The sequence below is a fragment of the Lepisosteus platostomus genome, chromosome 2, assembly GCF_059453375.1.
Source record: "Lepisosteus platostomus isolate fLepPlt1 chromosome 2, fLepPlt1.hap1, whole genome shotgun sequence".
Taxonomy (NCBI): domain Eukaryota; kingdom Metazoa; phylum Chordata; class Actinopteri; order Semionotiformes; family Lepisosteidae; genus Lepisosteus; species Lepisosteus platostomus.
In genome coordinates, this window is record NC_142612.1 from 74,076,975 (window position 1) to 74,098,001 (window position 21,027).

A 21,027-nucleotide genomic window follows, 5' to 3' on the forward strand; every position below is an offset into this window, starting at 1 on the left:
GCAAACAATTCTTATTAACATTACACCTAACTCTACTGTAGCTCTAACCCAGAATTCAGTCTTAAAGCAACTTATTTAACGATAGTACCAGAAAGAAAAGGTGAAAATGAACCCATCATAAGGTGCTGACCTCAATAAAAACATAAATATTAACACCTAGATGTGCAACAGTGCAAATTAGTATGCAAAACGTAAGTGTGAAGAAATTAAAGTTGTTGACTTGAATTATAAAAGACTTTAGTTTATCCTGTAGTATTAAAGCTAAAGGATGCTTCATTTGTATTTTTGTTATATACATACAACTCATAAGTACACAATTCCAGTCTTCAAAGGCTACAATACAGCAAGCTCCCTTGTTGTCATTAATACATCAACAGGTTTCCCTGATCCAGTTATGCTAATGACTGGCTCAAGTAGATCAGAAAAAGAAGAGGTGGAATGGAAAAAAAAAACCTCACTGACACTGCAGTCTGCTCTACTGGCAAAAACCCTTAAAAAACTCCCTCTACTATTCCACACATTGCTCTTCCTCAGCTCTACTTCCGGTAATACTTGATCTTAGCCAGAAAAAAGCAGCACAACTTTATGGTCCTTGCTTACCTAATACAGTATATTTCTATTTCTCTAGTATACTGCGCAATGAGGTTGGGGGTCAAAGTGACTGCAGCAGCTTCTATCTGATAGCACAACATTTCATAGTGGAGAGTGTGTGGGTGGGTTCCACTAAATGATTAACATTCATCAACTGGAAGAAAAAGCCAATGGATTCTGTAATGCAAAAGAACCAAATAGCTCAAATGCATTAGATATTTTACTCCTAACCTTCCTCTGCGTATATTGCATATTCAATCAAACTCATTTGTTTGAAGTAAACAAGGTTCTTTTTGGTTTTGCACAAAATAAATCCTCTTTGAAGTGTGGCATACTCTATAAAGGTATTTATAGCAGTAGTACTATATAAAGTGTAAAGTATTGACCAGAAAATAGAAGATGGCCAGAAAGACAGTAGACTGAATGACTCTTATTTAAGCAGTGTATATGTTAATTGATATTAAAATAAATTATAAAATATTTTCCTTGATTGACAGAATTGGCCCCGGTTCATCAATTCCAATTCATACGGATATGTGTTAAGCTAACTTTTCCCCTCTCCTTTCATGTCAGTATAAATTCAAGATGCTTTCAGTCAAAAGAAAATGAATTTGGAATTTTAAAATGATTAATTTCTTACACTCTATTTTACTATAAAATAAAATATAATTTTCTATAACACTGAAGAAATCAAAGCTAATGTGAGTGAATGCCAACAAATCAGGGTAAATCATGACCAACTTCTATGTAAGTTCTTCAAAATAAATGTGAAAAACAGTAACTTGAAGCCCAACAATACAGAAAACCTTTTAAGTGTTTCAAATATTTTAGTCATCAGATCAGTTCTCCTTACTAAACTATTGTAAATTGTGTGCTCTTGTTTTGTACTGAGAGAAAGTTTTTGTTTTTATATAACCTTAAACAAATGATGGAGTAAAAATAGATTGTGTTTACCCTCAAGTCATATTCTTCTCTTTCAAAGCATTTTTTAATGAGAAGAAACCTAACCACACTCCCACTCCTGCTTTTTGCAGTAACTGTAACAGTTAGCCAACATTAGAAAATGTCTCACATTAGAGTTTTATTTTTATCTCAAATGCATCTTAAAAAACAAGGAAACCGATGCCACCCAGCTTGTTCTAAGACTGAAAAGAAATATAAACATGTTCTGACTGAATAATCGTTACCTCTGTGAATGGACAATAATTTTCTTTACTTCTTTATTAGTATGAGTATAATATCTCAAGGGAATTCATCCTTGTTAACATGTTAACATTTCATAAGATTTTCATTAGGATTTTTTGGGTACCCCATGAGTCTCAGCATTCTAATTACAGGACTGAGCAAAAGAGCTTATGTTACAACATTTACATTCTAAATACGATTTTGCTTTACCAAACAAATAATGGATTTTACCAGGAAAACCAGAACTGTACATGTCTAGCAAAGTGGGACTCGTATACTGTGTCTTTATAATCTGTGGTCACCACCAATATGTAAGATCTAAACCACAAGGAATGAGTGTTTGATTGTACTTGTACATGGGATTCGACAGCAGTTCTGTTATTACAGTTTTGAAGAAACAAAAAATGATGTCTCACTATGTGTGGCATAGCTAAATAATTCATTAAAATTAAAACATATATACATTAAAACGTAATCTTTTTTATTAATACTATACAGTCAAATCAGTGCACACTTGCTTTAAAATCTTTAGTCTGGGACACTTTTCTTTACATTTTAGTATAAACATGAAAATTGCACGGTGCTGTATATTTTCAAACTCCATTTTAATTAAGCTGTCCTCCAAAAGGGCTCTCTTCATATCAAAGAACTGACAGGCAATGCTTGCATATGACTCCTTTTCCAATTTATATTATGTCTCTCCTCAGAAAGGGTGAAAAGACTTTCAAAGCTACCAGCTCTGGCCCCTAGCTCTTAAACATTCCCTTCCTCCTCTTTGGTTACTATATAAAGTGGAGGCTCCTGAAAAATTGATAACCGAACCTAAACTTGAGTAAGAATGAGTAAGCCTGGTCAAGGTTTGTGTTCTGAAGCTGTTTTTACTCACGTTGACATATTTATAAATACTGAAACAATTGTCCTGAAGAATAAGCCATCTTTCCTATACAGCTTGTTGAGAATAGTGTAAGTAAAGCTGCCAAGATATTTTATAGCCTCTTTAACACACAGGGTAATATAAACAAGGCGTGAATCATTTATGGATAGATGAAATCAAAGGCCTTCTACATAAACCAGGTCCTGCTTTTTATTGTTGGTGTATCTTGTGAGGGCTGTATTGGTCTAAATGTAGGAAACCAGAAACCATGCTCCTAGCCAGAGACAAAATCCTTCAAAGCGTTACAAAGTGTAGCTCTTTTCAGTTGAATGTCAGGTGTTTGGTGCAAAAACTATAAGGTAATGTTGAAAAGGTAAGAATTAAATTACTCACTTTGGCTTATATGTGGCTTTGATATTATTTGTCCCCATTAAAGACACAAGATCTAAATTCAAGTCTGTTCAGTCTCTACTTATGAACAATACCATAAAGACATTTGGACTGCAAGAAGAGATCGGGCTCTTATAAACATCCATTTCATTTGTTTCTATTGATTTTTTTGTGAAATTTCAGTTTCCCAAAGAATAAAAAACAACAACACAACAAATAAAAAACAGCACACTTCCTTTTAAACATATATAAAATACTCTTATGTCCTTAATATATAAATATAAACCAACCTGCAAGGATTTTAGCTCCCCTCTATACAGCTCTGTTTGGTAATACAGTGACTCTATCACTTAACTTATAGCATTGCTATTCAACTCATGCACAGTATCTACATTACTGCAAGCATGTCAGATGGATTTGAGCAGTTCATATGATATTCTCATTTCTACTTGTTGAATGATTTGATGCATCTGTCCTGGGTGACTCTGCACTCTTGCTTCTATAACTATATTTTAAAAGTAACTTTTAAAACAGTATTCCACAGGTTCTGAAAATTACATTTTGTGGGTGTGTTCTTGGGAACAGTGCTTTATTGCCTCTCCAAGGAACAGAAATAGTGTCAACAGTGGTGTACTTCTTTAAATACACGAAAATCTAATGAAATCTTATGAAAGTGCACTTCTCCACTGAAAATCCCAAATTGTGAAGACGGTTTTTCCCATTTCATTAGCAACCCGGCCTCAGGGAGTCTGTGCAGCTTTTTGATAATGAATAAAGACTTATTGCAGAAAGAACACAAGAATAACATATTCAACACTGACCCCACAGAGTAACAGTAAAATAAGATGAAAATGATGATTGATTTTCACTCCCAACCCATTCTCTCATTCTCTCATTCTCTTTCTCCTCAGCCTTCTCAGATCTCTCCTTTGTTTCCAACACACCTCTTGAAGGCAAATCAGCCAGAATGGTGTTTTTATTTTATTTTCCTTTTACTTTTCAGCATGGAATTAACCACTGCGTTTGTTTCTATCCCTTTTCCTCATTTTCAGAGATTCAGGGCTTGAACTTAGGAGCAGAGTTTATGAATGAAAAACCCAGTCACATCTGAAAACCAAGGCATTTTATTTTTACCTCCACCCCCCCCAAAAATAGCAACTTCAGACAAATAATGAATTCTGTTCTGTTGTTCGGTGTGTGTGTGCTGCGCTGCTCAGCCGTTGCACGAAGTCTCAGAAGAGAGTGACTCAGATCTTCACCAAGGTCTTATATTCAGATCTGGATGTGACTTGGTTGCTAAATAGACTGTTTGACGTCAAGCCATTCCACAGCCTTGGCTTGCTGAATACCCTTTTCCTCTAGATGTATTTGAACGGAGTGGGTTAACAAATAAGGCTTATTGTTAAAATAAGGGTGAAAAAAGCTGTGATTTGCCTCAAAGCAGGATGCTGTTATTTTTTAATGAGTATCAGACAAGACATCTACTTTCATGCTTGCTCTGGCAAGTCTTCAGGACCCTGGTGAAAACTACTGAATTTGGAATGTTTACTTTTGCTTAAAGAAGGAAACAAATCTCCAGTCTAAGTTGCTGGTAATTGCTGTCCAAATGGTTGTTTCTGAAACAATTTAATGCTTGTAAAACACATTTAGGATAAATGATACTAAGAAACAGGTGGCACAGTGGTTAGTGTCACTGCCTTACAGCACTGGGGCCCTGGGTCCAGCTCCTGACCTGGGATGCTATCTGTGTGGAGTTTGTATGTCATCCCTGTACTCATGTGGGTTTCCTTCTCTACATGCTGGCAGGTTAAAAGGCTTTTGGGAAAGCTGGCCCTGGTCTGAGTGTCTGTGTGTACCCTGGGATGGAGTGTTGTCCCATTCAGGGTGTGAGCTGTCTTGCAACTGTTGCTTGCTGGGATAGGTTCTGGCTCCCCCACAACCCTGTATTGGATAAAGCAGGTAGGAAACAAATGGATGGATACTAGGAAACCTAAGATGAACTTTCTGATAATGCACAAAGAACATGTTCATATACTGTATCTATCCTGAAAGACTTCATGTCATCTGTATTTGTTTATTCTAAATCTGAACTTCCAAAGATTAATTCCCTTTACACTCAGATTCACTTGAAACCAAAAACTGAACATTTCGTGATGGTGGTGGGGAGGAGGGGGTGTTATTGGAACATTTTGGAGAGTGAAATTGTAACAGGCTCATCTTAGTAATGAACAGCTACATAACCAATTAGTCATTTCATTCTAACACAATCTGGTGTTTTCTGCAGACAGACATATGTTTTAGCCATTCATTTCTATATCAAGTTGAGACGTCTTTTCCCAAATTTAGATGTGGTAAATTTGAACTAGAACTCATTGAAAGTCCAGTACTTGCATAGAAAGTGCTTTCAATGCTGATTTCAACCGTGAAGTGTCATTTTTGGCACCTAAAGATAGCACAGTGAGAAGTCACAGGAAACAGGTGTATTCAGGATGTATATAGTGCAAACTGGGACCAAACCATCACAGAGACATCAAGAAAGTGGTCATTTACAGCTATTAAGACCTAGCCAGTCTTTGGGAGACAGGTTGTAAGTTGGGTCCCAAAGACCACTAGACCATGGAGAAGATAAAAACTCAAAAGAGGGGCACCAGCCTGAAATTACTGGTTGTAGGTATGCTACCCGCAAGATAGCTTTGTTATAGGAAACACATTTTTAAAAGTAGTTGTCATAGTGAACTGAAGAAATCAGTTTTATTGAATCAGCTTTATTGAAGATTCTCCTCTATAATTTAACTCTAAAATAAGTGTGTTTAGATTCAATGCATACTGTACAGGCTCAGGTTGTAAAATATCATAGGGCTGATAAGAAGGAATGGCCCAACACAGGGCTTTGAATATGTGGTGCATTAACTCATTTATGTAGTTTTCATTGGCAGATCAGCTTCTTAATTAACAACAGTTCTGTGAAGAGGAAAATGTGACAATCATGATGACTAACACATGTTATATCAACATATTGGGGGGACTTAATAAATTACCATATACTTCCAGAGCATGAACAATCTTGAATGATCTGGATTTATTTAACGATTATAGTGGCTGCTCATAATGTAAGAGCTCTGACTTTCCTCCTGCATTTATCAATGATATTTTCTGCAGTACAGGATTCTGCGGCAGCAAACCTCCTGTTGTTCGCGGATTTGGTGAATGAGTCATCGGGAGATTTAACACTGTCTTCGCAGTGCGTAAGACAACACAGACGACAGATCCGCCTAAGGCTCCACTTCATGAATTGAAAACCTCCATTCCGTGGAATCACGAAATCTTTTATTACTAAACATATTACACGAATATTACTTCCCTTCGTAGATCGGAGATACCGGTCATCATATAGTTTTAGAGTGCGCATTGCATTATTGAGACAATAAAAAAAGTTTCCTCTCTCTAGTTTCTAAAACTCCTTTCATAAAAAAGACCTTTGAATAACCTAAATTTAAAGTCCATCTTAGTGGGGTAGAAGGTGTTTTATATATTCCTTGTCTTTTTAGTTAATCTAATTGCTAATATGAGAAACATGATCAGGTGTTTCCTTGTATTACAGCTCATCCGCACTTTATGAAAGTCGAATCATGCTTTGTATCAATGAAACTGGTATTAACGGAGCAATGATCAGTTCTGATTTATTATTAAGAAAAATATTTTGTTTTCAGAAATTTTCAAGGTTGGACAACCTACACGCAAACAGCCTTCGGCATGGCAGCCTTTATTTACTGCAGCCCCTGCAGTCACTGTCGCTTGGTAGTCTGGATCACTAATTGACTGCATTCATTTGTGCAACCTTTCAGTTCGTGTCGTACAGGCCCGTGGAATAGCGGAGACAGCAAGAAAAATAAAGGACAGTGTTTCTATTTTAGCATGGGGTTAATTATTGGATAGAATAGCAATACATAAAATCAAAAGCGGATAAAATAAATTAGAAAAGTGAAGTCCAAATCCAATATAATCGAGACCATTGTGTGCGTTCCACGATGCTAACTAGAGCTCAGCACAGCAAATCGTAAACGTAGCACAGAGAGCTGGCGAGTAACGCAACAACAAGTGGTCACCAATCACGAAGCAGCATCCGTCATATAAGGGTTTATTTCAAGACAGGATAATTATGGTTCCATTGATAGCTTGTCAAATTCCGATTATTAGATCTGCTGGGCAATCTATACTTTGAGTATATCTATTATCCAGAAAAGACAAAAAAAAAGGAATAAAAAATCTGACAACTCAATCACTGTATGTAGGCGACTGCTCGGCAGTCAGCACGTTTAAATGCTCTTCGCAAAATGAAAGAACTAAAGGAAACGGTTCGAAAGGAAATCGATTGTTAAATGCCGATGCAACCTCATACGAAACTATGATCAATAGCTCAAAAGGGAGACCGGTTTCTCTGCTTGTTATTTCTCCGGTTTGACATGAAAAAAAAAACATATTACGTAGGTCTCAATGACGCAAAGGTCGGGTGGCGCCTCATATAACGAGAAGGAACTGTCCTGGTGCTGAAAAGAGGAGTACTTTCTCGCGGAGCTGGCAAGAAAGAGATGTTCTGCTCAGACTCTTCCGTTGTCTGAACTACTTTCTAAGGTAACGTACTGTAGCTTATCTGTCAACAGATTCTTTAAGGGTACATTCAAAGCAGAGTCGTAGAACGAAAATATTTGAATGTGTATGCTATCACTTTTGTTTCACAATTCAGATTTCCCCCACCAAATCCTCAACGCTATAATTATAAAACTTAATGAGATATGGTTGCATGCTTCTTGTATTTTCGATCGTTATTCCCGGTCGGAGACGTTGTCACTAAACAATAAGGGAATATCACGGAATGTAAAAAAAAAAAATGTACTTAAAATTTTGCCGAATCCAAAAATGATGGCATTTTATATATCATCATACTCCTTTGAATAATTGTGAAGTTATGAAGTTAAACGTTTACCTGCTTTTGTTTTTTTTCTTCTTCTGAGAAACAAGGGTTTATCCTGGGTGTAGGGCTGCAATAGCGAAGAGCACAGGTTACCTTGGAAACGTAGTGAATCATCCAGTGACCAGTAATTTCAAAACTGATGATATTACCGCACTGATGAAAGATGGGCTATTCAATGACTGGCAGACACGATTCTTTTCTTTAACACTCGGCTGATTTTTGAGAGGATTTTTGTCATAGGCACGCAATTCCTGGCTTAGATACAATATAAACACATCGTGTGACTGTGAATGTGACGGTCCCAGAGGACTTGAGTCGTTCGTTTATTAGTCACACTGAATTAATCTTTGAGTGCGGATGATGTTTTCGAACAGATCATCTTTTTTTTTTCATTTCTATTTGTAGAAAGGCACCACGGGGAATAATTGCAATACGCCGTATTTGCCTTAGAAAAAAAGATTAACTTTACATGTTATTGTTTTTAGGCAATAAGAAGATGTCTCTTCCCAAGATCTCCCTCGCAGGAGCGGTGGTTATTGTCACTAGCCTTCTTCACACTTGTTGCATTAATGGCGCTTCAGTAAGGCAACACAAAATGAGGGACGATGAGCCAGAGAGCAGACTCAAAACCCCTTATTTTGTGCCTAATTCTGACATGGTCAAAGCCTTGGAGTACATAGAAAACCTCAGGCAGCAAACAAACGACGAAGAGCCGATTCCCGACTACGACGACATGGAGAAGTTTCGCTCCCTGTTGAGGCTCGCTCCCGTTCAAAACATGGCCGGCCCCGAGCAAAGCGCTGCTCCAGACGTTAGGGAAGCCTGGCAGGACGATAAATCCCAGTGGGTCAAAATATTGCTAAGAGCCCTCCAGCGAGCCGAGAAGGAGTCTAAGCCGTCGCTGTCGGGTACGCGGTACGCGTTTAACAACCGGCAGTACGCCGAAGAAGACAGCCCTGCAGATGAAATCGGCGATTATGGCGACAACCCTTTGCCCGAGCGGAACAAGCCTTTAAAGAAGTACCAGCTTCTCTTCGAAGACGAAGACTCCAGGGAAAACCCCTACAAGCGCACCAACGAAATTGTGGAGGAGCAGTACACACCCCAGAGCCTGGCCACCCTCGAATCTGTTTTCGAGGAGCTGGGCAAGCTGTCGGCTCCCAGCAACCAGAAGCGGCAGAGTCTGGATGAGGACCAGCGGTTCTACAGAGACAACGACGACGACATTTACAGGGTCAACAACCTCGCCTACGAAGACGTGGCGGGGGGAGAAGACTGGACGCCGGTGGAGGAAAAGGTCGAAACGGAAACCGAGGAAGTGAAGGACAGCCGGGAGGAGTTTGACAGAGGCTCCGACGAGGCTGGCGACAGCCTTAAAAGATCCAGCCAGCCCAAGTACGCGGAAAAGGAAGACCCCGACGACTTCAACAAACTCGTGGACCGCTACCTGTTAAAGTTTCTGGAAAAGAGCGAACGAAACGAGAAGAGAGACAACAGTGAAAGACCCCAGGAGGAACAGAACAACGAGAAGAGGACAGTCGGACCCAGCGGGTCGTTAGAAGTTGACCCACAAGCTATATATCAGCTGATTGAAATATCTAGGAGATTACAAATCCCACCCGAGGATTTAATAGAGATGCTGAAAAGCGGGGAGGTAAAAAAGCAGGATAAAATCTTAGAAGCAGAGGTGGAACCTGAAGTGCCCGAGGATTTAGACAGAATTGAAGACAAACTGAGCCAGATTTCTCCTTACAATAAAGAAAGGGTTCCTGCAAAGAAACCTTTTAACCGACGGCTTCCTGAAATGCTCCCGAACGACATTCCTGACGATTTAAATACAGAAGATGTTTTGAAAATTCTTGGACTGGAAGCTAAAGGCAACCCAAACCCAAAATACATCTTAAAGCAAATCCAATCTAAACACGGGCATTCGAGACTGTCTGCCCCAAGTGCCCGGAGGGGGGATTACGTTTTATCTGAGCCCAGCGGTCTCCCAGGTGATTATGACAAAACTAAAATGGATTATGACGAAGCCACTGATGACGATGAATTAGCTACTTATCTTGCTGCAAGATTGCTGTCTAAGTACCCCAAAATGCTCAACAAAATCGACCTCAAACGCACCCCTCAGCTTTCCTCAAAGGAAGATCAAGTAGCCTACGGAACATACGAGCAGGCAATGAAAGATTACTTTGACCATATTAGCTCCGACAAAACATCACCAACAAAAAGATTGTCCGAGGACGGAGAGCAGGGGAATGCCTCGAAATCACAACGCTTAGATGAAGATATGTTGCTGAAAATGTTGGGATATCTAAACCAAGAGACTAGAGAAAATGAAGACAGGGACATTTATGGCAAAAAGTTGAATGGGATGTAGGCTGTCAGGTTAACTTTCCACGAATATTATTTCCACATTAAAAAAAAAGTTCCGTTAAAGTACAGTAGCTCTTAATCTTTAATTAAAAAAATCAAAGGTCTGATTTGATGTAGCGGCGAACGAACTTAATTTTGTTTGTGGTAGTCCCTGATTTTGTGATACTTAAATGTTTTTATTGTTACAACACTTGGTGTTGGACAAACACCGTCCTTAAAACGGGACAGTGAAACCTTTCATCTGATGTACCTTAAAACAGCCTACAAATGAATCAGTGTTGGATAATTTGGGTTCTGTTGTGTTTTTATCAATATGATATTTCGTACTTGTATTCCATCATGTGTAAAGTACTTTAAATAAATAAAGCATTTACTGGTATTATTTTCCGCTGTTGTGTAATGTTGTCTCATTTGACAAGGAACATAGAGATAAAAACTATGAAGGAAAAGGGTGGGCACTTTTGTTCAGCATTAGAGGTTATGGTTATGCGTGTGGGTTTAAAGCTCATAACATCGGGGAAGGAAACTCCCTACTTTCGCAGCCACTGTTACTGCAAAAAAAAAACTGCGTCCGTTCAGGACTTGGACAGCTCTTGCTCTTCACAGCATTCTGCAATTTAATTTCTCTACCGTGACATTTGTGCAACACCAAATCGCAAAGTACCAATTCGTCTTTACTTTCCAACTAGGTAATGTTTGTTATATCTATCAGCGAGTGCCAGGGGGTGAAATTCACCTTTGTATAAAATCAACATGAGAAAATGGCTTTTTCTACTAACAGCAGCTTTTTGCTGGAATGTTTATAGTGAATAAATCCACTGCTTCAGAGTCTGATTGTCCCTATAGGCAACTTCATTCTTATTAAATCTTAAATGACAGAAAGGCCAACGTTCTTTGAGCTGTATGTTTGTCATTGTAATGAGAATAACACATCCCCTTCTTGGCACACTATTATTTTGTTATGGAATCATTCATCTCTACTGACAACCCCCTGCAGTTATAAATCAACACAGCACAAGAAGCCAGTGTTTTTGGCCTTAGCACATGAAGTATCAAGAGGTTATGTGAATTTAACCAAACATTACATGTTACACGTAGGAGCAATGTGAGCAAGGAGCAAGTTTTTACAGCTCTGTTAAGGTTAGTTCCGTTGCACACTCATAGATCTGCATCCAACTTTAGGCTTTCCAGGCAGAATAAAGAATATACCATAATGCAACACATTACTGTGACTTGTGTTTGTTAATGGATTTACCTTTATTAAGAGGAAGCTTCGTATACAAAAAGTACATATGGTTTGCTTAATTTCACAACCACCTTCATATTAAAAATAATATTAATAATAATAAAAGAATAATAGTAGTAGTAGTTTTGGTTATTACAAAAGTTATAAACTAATTTGTACTCGTATAAATAATACCCATCGTACAAGTTTTCCAGTGATATCAAATGAAATCCAACTAGCGTTTTCAACAAAATGTGTTTTCTTTACTTTCCCTCTGGGATCGATCAAGAACATAGTGGTCATTTGAATTCCTTCATGACTTATTAGACAATTTCAGATCAAAACACTATTTAATCATTAGAATCAAATTGTACATTTGGTCAGAGTGCAAATATAGGATTCTGCTGTTTAAAATCTTATTGGACATCACATGGACTATCAGCTCCTGAAACTTTTCACACCTACACTGTATATTAGTAACACCAGTCCCATTCAGCATTCAGGACAATAAGCAGTGCAGTCCTTTTTCAGGTCGTATTAAACCTCGCTGTTATACCTCTACTTTTTACTGTCGACTCCTTTAAATAATTATAATAATGTTTACTGGCAAAAATATATAACCAGAAATCAAGAATGAGTGACCATAAAGAAAAAGACAAAGTAAAGACTTATTTATGAAAATATTATTTTATGACAAAGGTATTTTCAACACAGCTTTGTGTTTCTAATGTAATCTGAGTTAAGATATGAAACATCGAACAATTCATATAATAACGGTGTCAAGACCCACTTATGAAAAGCATTGTTATATTTTATTTTTCATTGTTTGAAAAAGCTGTTATCGGGAAAAATGATAAAAAGGCAGGGAATTTCATTTCAGGGCTTGTTGATCTAGTGGTAAAAAATGTAAGGACTGTAGTTTTAAAACTACAATAATTACAAATCCTGTCTCTATGAAGCTTAGTGATTTTTAATTTTTCCTGAAATCAGAACCCTCGTACATGTCCATCAGCCTGACTACCAGGTCCAACAGATGGTGGCACACATTTGTCAGATATTTTTCAGGCCTTCATATAACAGGATGCACTCAATATGTATTCCATTGAAATACATTTGAATCAGATGAATGAAAACTTAAACAGAAATGGAGACTTTAACATAATTCCAAAATGACACTACTCATTGACAATATTACATGAGAAGATAATGAGAGTATTAAGTATAAATCAGATGTAATTTAAGGATGTGGCACTTTGGTGAGAACTCTACATTTTCAATTAATTCACTTTTAGCTCATAAACTCCCAAATCTTCAAGTCTGAAACATGATACTTCATTAAAACATTTTCTTTTAAAATGCTGGCTTACTCATATATTCCTCCATTGTCTGGAAAGAAAAAGAAGAAAACCCATTAATAGTTAACATTAACAGCTTGTCTGATGGTCTTACTATCTACAGTAACATAGCTATTCCAGTCTATGAATAGCAATTATATCACATCATTCACCTGCACACATTTTTATAAATTAAAGCAATTTTGAAAAATGAGACGAGACTCTTGGAGTTCAATGAGATATGTGTTTTTTTTTCTGAAAACACATGGCAGAAGAGAAGAACAGTGCTACAACTTCCACTTTGCATAGATCAATGCTCCAATGGCCAAAACTCAAAACACAAGGCTTAACTTTGTTTGGTCATAGCAGTTTCTGAAATGTCAAATACATGGACAATGACAAGCAAGCAGTTTATGAAATAGACACCAAAACTTCTTAGCACCCAATGAGCGTGACTGAAGTTATGGCTTATACATAAAGTATGTGAAATATCCTAGTGAACTAAACTAAAAGTTATCTGAACAAGGTAACCTTTACCGTGATCCAATGAACATCATTAAAGTAATTTCTGAAAATACCCGGACTCCATACTGATGTACAAGTACATTTATGGTGATACTTTTAACATCACATAAGGTTTCTTTCTTAATCAACACACAGCACAGAAACATTAAGCCAGACTGAACACCCCAAAACCTAACCCTGAGTTACAATTACCAGTGAACAGAGACAGAGAAAGAACATGAACGGATTCAATTTTCCTTCCATTCCCTATTAATTATTTTTCTTCAGGGAAAGATTCCAAATTATATGCTGCATGCTGTTACTTGAATTATTAAACTAAAAAATATATTGCTTTTTGCTAACCAAAATAAATCGTATTTCATCAAGAGTCAACGTTTAATAGACTTACATTTTTACTTTTACCTGATGATATTCATTTTTTTCAGTAAAACTATTAATATAAGCAAAGAAAAGCAGGGACTACAATAAAGTCAAGACAATAGCATCAGAAAAGTTGCCATGCGGCAGCGACAAACTTAAGATAGAACAGGAAAATTGAGAGGGAAATAAAAGACTTTTCTGAAAAGAAACTGTTCGTGGCAAGATGTTATAATAAGTGAAAGACGTAGCCGCACATAAAAATTATTCTAGTTGACCATATATGTTCTTCACTTAATGGGTTTTAAAAAATGAACAGTGATATGCAAGTAATTATTTAATTTAATGGTAAGATCAAAGAATGATTTAATTATACACAATTTATTACAGCTGGGCCTTGTTTCCTTCATACAACTCTAGCACATTGTGCTAGTGGCTTGCATCTGTGACAATGGTTACTCAACTGGTTGTAACACAAACTGAAATGAAAAACGCCAGTTTATTACCCTGGAAGCATGATTTTGCTTGCTGGACTCACCTCCTGTAACATATCAGACTCCTCAATCGATTTTGAGATCAACAATTTGGATGTTTCCTGAATCTCTCCTCCCATGAGAAACTCGTCAAGTATGAAATAGGCCTTTTCAAAATTAAAAATGATGTCCAACTCACACACCTGCAGGTTGCAAAGCACGAGATTTTTATTGTGCAACAGATCTCCTTAAAATCCCAAGTTGAGGTTTATGAAGTGAAATGTGCAAAATTAAATGAGACGAGAGAAATAAAAAAGCTGCAATACATTTGATCTGGACATACAGTTATCCTTTTAGATCATTTTGATTGAATAAATGAATGAAAAAGAATATCCTTTTGTGTGTTATTTATTTTATTGGGTTCTCTTTATCTATTTTTATGACTTAGATGAAGATCTGATGACATTTTAGGTCAAATTTATGCAGAAATTCAGAAAATTCTAAAGGGTTCACAAACTTTCTAGCACCACTGTATCCCTATATTATCAAGTCTTTCCAAATGCTTAATAAAAATTTAATGTGTTTCATTTGTGTATAATCACAAATCTATATGTTATGTAACATTTACACAGACTCGGCAGGTATTTGCATTGATCTACAAACCATTCCTATGAGAGCTATAAATCATTTGTTACTTATGAAGCAACTATAAAGAAAGATTTATGTAGCACCATTCTATGAAGAAACAATCACATTATACATACGTTTTTTGCTGTTCTAAGAGACATAATCTTTATCATGGTGATTAAGTTTAGACTGAAGAGTTTGGACAAAAACAATATTTTCTAATATATCATATGTAAATTCTTATGAATCGGGGGGTGGGTGAATACTTTTGTAAATGAGAAATGTAAGTCTTTCATTCTGGAGAAACGAATGTTCTTGAATAAAATTTTTTTTGATTCCTAAATGTGTTGAATTTATTGTGTTAGTGAAGGGAGAAAAACATATTTCAATGTGTTAAAAGTTGGAAGTGTAACAGGAACACAATGCGAAAAAATTCAAGGGGGTGAATACTTCCTAAAAGCACTGTACATCATCAGATTGGAGGGCATACAAAGTAATGAACGACTTAAGTTTCAAAAGACAACTTCCAAAACTTTAACTATCTCCTATTATCAATTAAGCACTTTTTGATAATAAAATTAATTTATTCTTGGGGCACAATATAGAATACCCTTTATTTCTGTGTCAGAGCTTTGGGTATCTTCCATTCGCCTCTGGTGAATGGGAAAACTTAATTTAAAAAATCATTAATAGACTAGGACTGGAGGTGGGCTTCCTGAAAATGATGAAAATATATAAACTACCATGTTTAATAAGCAGTTTTATATAAACAAATAAAGGGGAACTGTAACACAATTTTTATATTTGTGGGTTAGAATGAATTGGCATTGATAAATGCATTTCAAACCACAATGAAAGTAAAATGTGCACAGTAATGTGTAAAACCTCCAATTTACATTAAAAAAATAGATGAAATTTCCAGGAATGTGCAGTGGTGAAATGTCTGCAGCACAACCTTATTTAGTAGAACATCTCAATACATTAGTCATTATAGTGACTAGTGAGCAGGAAGGGCTGTCTCGCATTGCAATTCGAGGGAACTCTTGCTCTCACCCGTGGGGAGACCAGGGGTTAGCAACAACACTGCAATATTACAATACTTCCAAAAAATTCATGATTTTGTGCTTAATTCAAAATTTGTGAAATTTTGCAATACTGTCAATTTATTTTGTTACTGAGATTTAACAACTGGTCTGAGAAATTGGGACTGCAGTTCCCCTTTAAATTAGCTTTGAAAAAGTTTTAATCACATTTTAGCTCATTATAATGGCTTGTCTGATCTGTTAGTTTGATACTATCCTATGTCAATACTTTATAAATGTTGTGCAAAAAGCAATTTCTTGTAGTGTTTTAGTATTCAGAATTTATCATGGGAGATTCAACATCTCATATTTGACTAACCATCCTGAAAAGATTACACACAACACACATATTATGGAAGTTTACATTTAATCGTAGTGATAAAGACTTACAAATATTTCCTATACTGTCTGCAAACTCTTCTATTAAACAGTATGCCTGGCTTCACCTGAACTGAAAATGTGAGAAGGAAAAAATCCGAATTAATTTATCTTACATTGCCAAAGTACTTGTCCAGGAGTTCAACATAGCGGTGCAAGATTTCCAAGGCCAGAAGCTCATTGTCTCCTTCTTCCATTGCACAGCAAAAATACAAGCTGGCATATCTGCAGAACACCAAAAGGGACTGTCATTCCCTGTTAATACAACTTCTATTGTCCCAATAACATGGATCAGACCCATATTCATAAATCAGTGAAAAACATCTGTACATCTGTTTCAGCTGTGGTCAAGAGGTTATTCCTTGATTTGGCCATCACTGCTGAAAAGATGGCTTTTCTGTCTAAGAGACACCAATGAAGGCCAACAAGAAATGAAGAATAACTCTGCAGGAGGAAATCGGGAAAAGTAATCACGCTAAAAGCAAACCTGGATTGTTTTCTTAAATCCACAGTTCCCTGCGTGACAAACAAAAATCAAGCATAATTCATTAAAAAAAACCCAACATTTCTGCCGTTTGGACTGTGGAACGCGTCGGATTCCTACCTTTTGTATACAATCTTAAGATCCTTCCATGTCAAAAAGTTACACGTCTTTGGCTTGCGAGCCAGGACCATCTGAGTCATGTCCCGGATGATCTTCTTCTTCTCGCGCTCGCCGATCGCCATGAACCATTTCTGCAGCCTCAGCTTGCCCTGTCGGCTGAAGAGCAGCATGAAGCGCATCTGAAACACAAGCAACAGCCCTTCTGAGAGGAGCAGCTCCTGCACGGCCTGGCCAAACTTCCCCCCTGGCCTTTACCGATCGTGGCCTCCTAATAATCCCCACACTGCATCACTCTGCTCTCCTCCCCACTGAGAGCTGGTGTGCGGGGAGCGTTCTGGCGCACTATGGCTGTCAATGAGGCTGGGTGGCAGTGGAGGGGAGACCCCATTACCTGTATCGCTCTTTGAATAGAGTGTCCAGAATAGAGCTTTAGTATATAAGTGTAAGGAATATTACTATTATAACATAATAGTAACACAACAATTATATTTAATAACTATAATTAGAATTATAATATAATAATTTCTTCTACTTATTATTATTGAATAAATCTGCTGCATATTTTGGGTGAAGGCCTATTACAGAGCAGACAAAATCATGCACAGGCCTTATGGCCTACAAAACATATACTAATGGGCGATGTGAAATCAAAGGCCAACATTTCAAAATTTGTCCCAAGAAGAAAAACAAGGGCAAAGGGTTGGTGTCAGAATATTTATGCAGGTTGTGCCTCTCACAGAATTGAAACTGGAACCTTCCCAAACTTTGTGAATTACCGACATCAAACATCTTGCATCCTTTATACTCACAAACAATTTGGTCTTTCAGGTAAAACTGGAAAGGGTCAAGCCATTGTAAAAGGTGAGCTATAAAACAAGTTATATTCGAAGTTATGAAAGGATGAGATTTCTTTCAGTTTTGTTCTAAATATTGGCAATACTTCAATGCCTTTCTTTGTCTTTTACTTCATGTGTGAAGCGAGTGGTGTGGGCTGCAGTTATGCATGTTGCAGAGGAACAGAACTGGTCCGGCCACAGAACTAAACGCTGAGACGTGCTGTATAAAGAAAGGTCAATTTGCATTTTATTGAACACTACACTTCTAAATGTTAAATAGATCAAGTAAGACTGAGTAACTCTTCAGATTAGGCACTGTAAGTCACATTCCTAAATTCTGCAGAACACATACTGTAGTATGCTAACAAAGTATGAAACAACTGAGGGAAATACAAAAGAGAAAAAAATATTGATTGCTAAAGTCTAATGTACCATGCAGTAGAAAATTATTTACAATGTATTAAACCAAAGGAGGTTAAAGAAATTATTCACCCACAGAAAAGGAAGTGACTCATCCACGAACGAATAACACAATCTTAAATCATGCAAAAGATTGTTCTCATATAAAACAATCCAGGTGTATTTTGCTGATATATATTTAATACCTTGTTTACAATTTCTTAGTGCTATATGCAACCCATAAAGTACTGTTAGCTAATTACAACAGATTGTTTTTTACTTTTGCAACCGTGAAAGATATTTTGCTCAAAGGAAATTAAAAGCGAAAAAAAAGATTTCTATCGTGTAATAAAGCTAGTACTGCTGCTTCCTGCTAAGAAATTAAGCTTTCAAAATTTGAACCTAACATTTTAAGGTATTTATGTACTAAAGACTGTTTCATGGTAGGTTTGAGGAACTTCCTTTAACAACAGCAAAAGAAATCCGGTATGTGTCCCACCCTTCCGAAGACAAAAGGGAGATTTCAAATACAATTTATTTTCTAACTTCTATCCCGGGATAAAACAGTACCCTGACGAATTTTTCCTTTCTGAATATACTTTATAAACACTGGGTGCGCCTTTTCATTATAAGCTTGTTTTATGTTTTCTTTTATAAATCCATTAAGGGTGGTGTAAAAATCGCTTGAACAGGAGCCGCGTGTTGTACAAATTAGTAATACAAAGTGTCCTTCAGTAGTTCCTATACTGTACGTAAACCAAAATACAACACTAATGCCGTGATGCATGTTAACGCGACATTACCGTTTGTTTACATTTTGTAAATAATAGCTTCTTCTCAACCCCCAGTTTTTAATTGACGGAGCAATATGCAAGTGTGGAAGCCTACATCGAGAACAGATATCAATCAATGAAACAATAACATACTTTGGCGTGCACAGATTACTGGAGACAGGAACCTATTGGAAAACACCGCCAGACCCAACCTGTTCCGCCGGATAATAGGCAGAAACACCTGGTTCTCTGTATTACAGCAGTGGATCTTTTCAAACTATTATACGCCATCGACGAAGTAACCAAAGACGACTCTTTTTTTCATTCCCTCTAACAAACTCAATAATTTGGTTTCAAATTAACACTTACTCAGACGCTTCATAATCAGAGTAACACCTGCTACGGGCAGGTGCACAAACCTGTCTAAACTACCTTCTTCTAGAGAGGGACTTCTCCGACTCTGCCTGACAATAGTCTTTCATATCAAATTACAAGACCAGCTGGGTCTCACTTACCATATTTCAAGATTCCCCACAGTCCGATTAGCGCACGTGTTAAATTGAAAACTACCAAATTGTTTTATTTATCGCAAAGTCCCGATATCTTTAGTAAACGCATAGTTGCTTTTCCCAGAATTCTCCGAACAGAAAGTTGCTGAACTCCTCCCTGGCGTGTAATTCCACCGAGGAAAAGACTCACGTCACTGCCGTGCAAACACCGGATTGGTGTTTACCTGTCAGTCAGCAAGACAAAGGTGCTGTATTTGCAAAGCTTGTACCGCTTCTGTGCTGCGGTGCGGTAATTCGCCAGGTAGAATTAACCCCAGATGAACAGCCGCATATGTATGCAATAAATATACTGTAATCCGTGTTGCTTTTCTGTGTGGGAGAGAAGCTGCTGTTTCTACTGCATTTAATTACCATCACTCAGCTGTATCAGTACTCAACATTTTCTGCAAAGTTTGCTAAGATATTTATTGATTTTTTTCATCCATCCAGCCACACCAGTGACAACTTGTGTGTTTTGTTTTGGAAACGCGTGCAATATTGTATTCACATCCGCTGGGAATAAAACCCTTTAGCTCCATGTACTGTATGGGACAGGAAAAAGCAGGCTGCGTTAAAGGCACACGACTCACATCCCCGCTTTCCTGGTTTTGTCTGCGCCAGTCCTGTTTCAACACCTTTGCCCTGCTGCTGCACGAATTGTGCCGACTGTAGGTTTGTCCGCGATTTCTTATCAGACAATGTGTTGTACACACCAGCAATTACACCTACTACGATTAAAACAATGTGCATTTGGCAGATACTCGACGGTGAACCTATCTGTAGTGTGATCTTGCCTGCAAAGCAAGCTTACCCATTGTTTGAAAGTAAATATTAACGTCCGAATGTCTGGGAGGAGACAACTGACTCGGAAAAGAGTAGTACAACTTATTTTATTTTTCCAGTTGAATTTTTATGCTTTTTTTATTTTCACCGGGTTGTATCTGGTGATCAAGATGAGCAACTCGCTTTTCACTGTAGCAAAACGCTTTCAAAGTTGTCCTGAAAGCCTGATCTTTGTGGTTGAAGTGCTGGCGAAAGACTGATGTACAGTAGCTGCTTTCTCCGTGCCCTGATAATGCTGCACATATTTACATAAGGTGATGAAACAGATTTTAATCGGATTTAATGCCAGGCATTTAATAAAGGCCAGTTTCGCTCATGTAAAGCATGACACGGGATCCACACTGGAAAAAAAAAAACACTTTACTGTTTCATTTACACCGCCTTTAGAACAGTGCCCATTGTAGATATTTTTCTTCATCTTCCCTCAAGTTTAGCTGTGGAAAAGTATTAAAAAATAGAAAATGATTTGTTCGAGTGGCACATCCAACCTCCTAAAAGGAAAACAATAAGGATTTAGCTAATGACTAACACAACGATTTAGCTGTTTCGAAATATAAACATATTTAAAACAACGTCAGCATATGAAACACCAACATTTTAATTCAGTAATGTAGCTTCGTGAACGTCTGGTAGCT

At 37.3% G+C, this 21,027-nt stretch overlaps 2 protein-coding genes and 1 long non-coding RNA gene across 3 annotated transcripts; 1 reads left to right on the plus strand and 2 right to left on the minus strand.

Annotated features, from left to right (window-relative positions):
* Positions 1-4,635: 4,635 nt before the first annotated feature.
* Positions 4,636-8,498, minus strand: LOC148677093 (uncharacterized). Its single transcript, XR_015929740.1, has 2 exons — positions 8,025-8,498; positions 4,636-4,981 (listed from the first exon to the last, which is right to left on the minus strand). It is a non-coding gene; the product is annotated as an uncharacterized LOC148677093 (long non-coding RNA).
* Positions 8,499-8,508: 10 nt separating this feature from the next.
* Positions 8,509-10,775, plus strand: scg2a (secretogranin II a). The gene has a single exon (XM_088617850.1). The coding sequence runs from the start codon at positions 8,509-8,511 to the stop codon at positions 10,390-10,392; it is 1,884 nt and encodes a 627-aa protein (XP_088473976.1). The 3' UTR covers positions 10,393-10,775.
* Positions 10,776-11,781: 1,006 nt separating this feature from the next.
* Positions 11,782-19,695, minus strand: ap1s3a (adaptor related protein complex 1 subunit sigma 3a). The gene is made up of 5 exons (XM_088617868.1): positions 19,517-19,695; positions 16,994-17,172; positions 16,506-16,614; positions 14,368-14,505; positions 11,782-12,999 (listed from the first exon to the last, which is right to left on the minus strand). Exons 1-5 carry the CDS (start codon positions 19,517-19,519, stop codon positions 12,964-12,966), a joined length of 465 nt encoding a protein of 154 aa, XP_088473994.1. The 5' UTR covers positions 19,520-19,695; the 3' UTR covers positions 11,782-12,963.
* Positions 19,696-21,027: the final 1,332 nt, after the last annotated feature.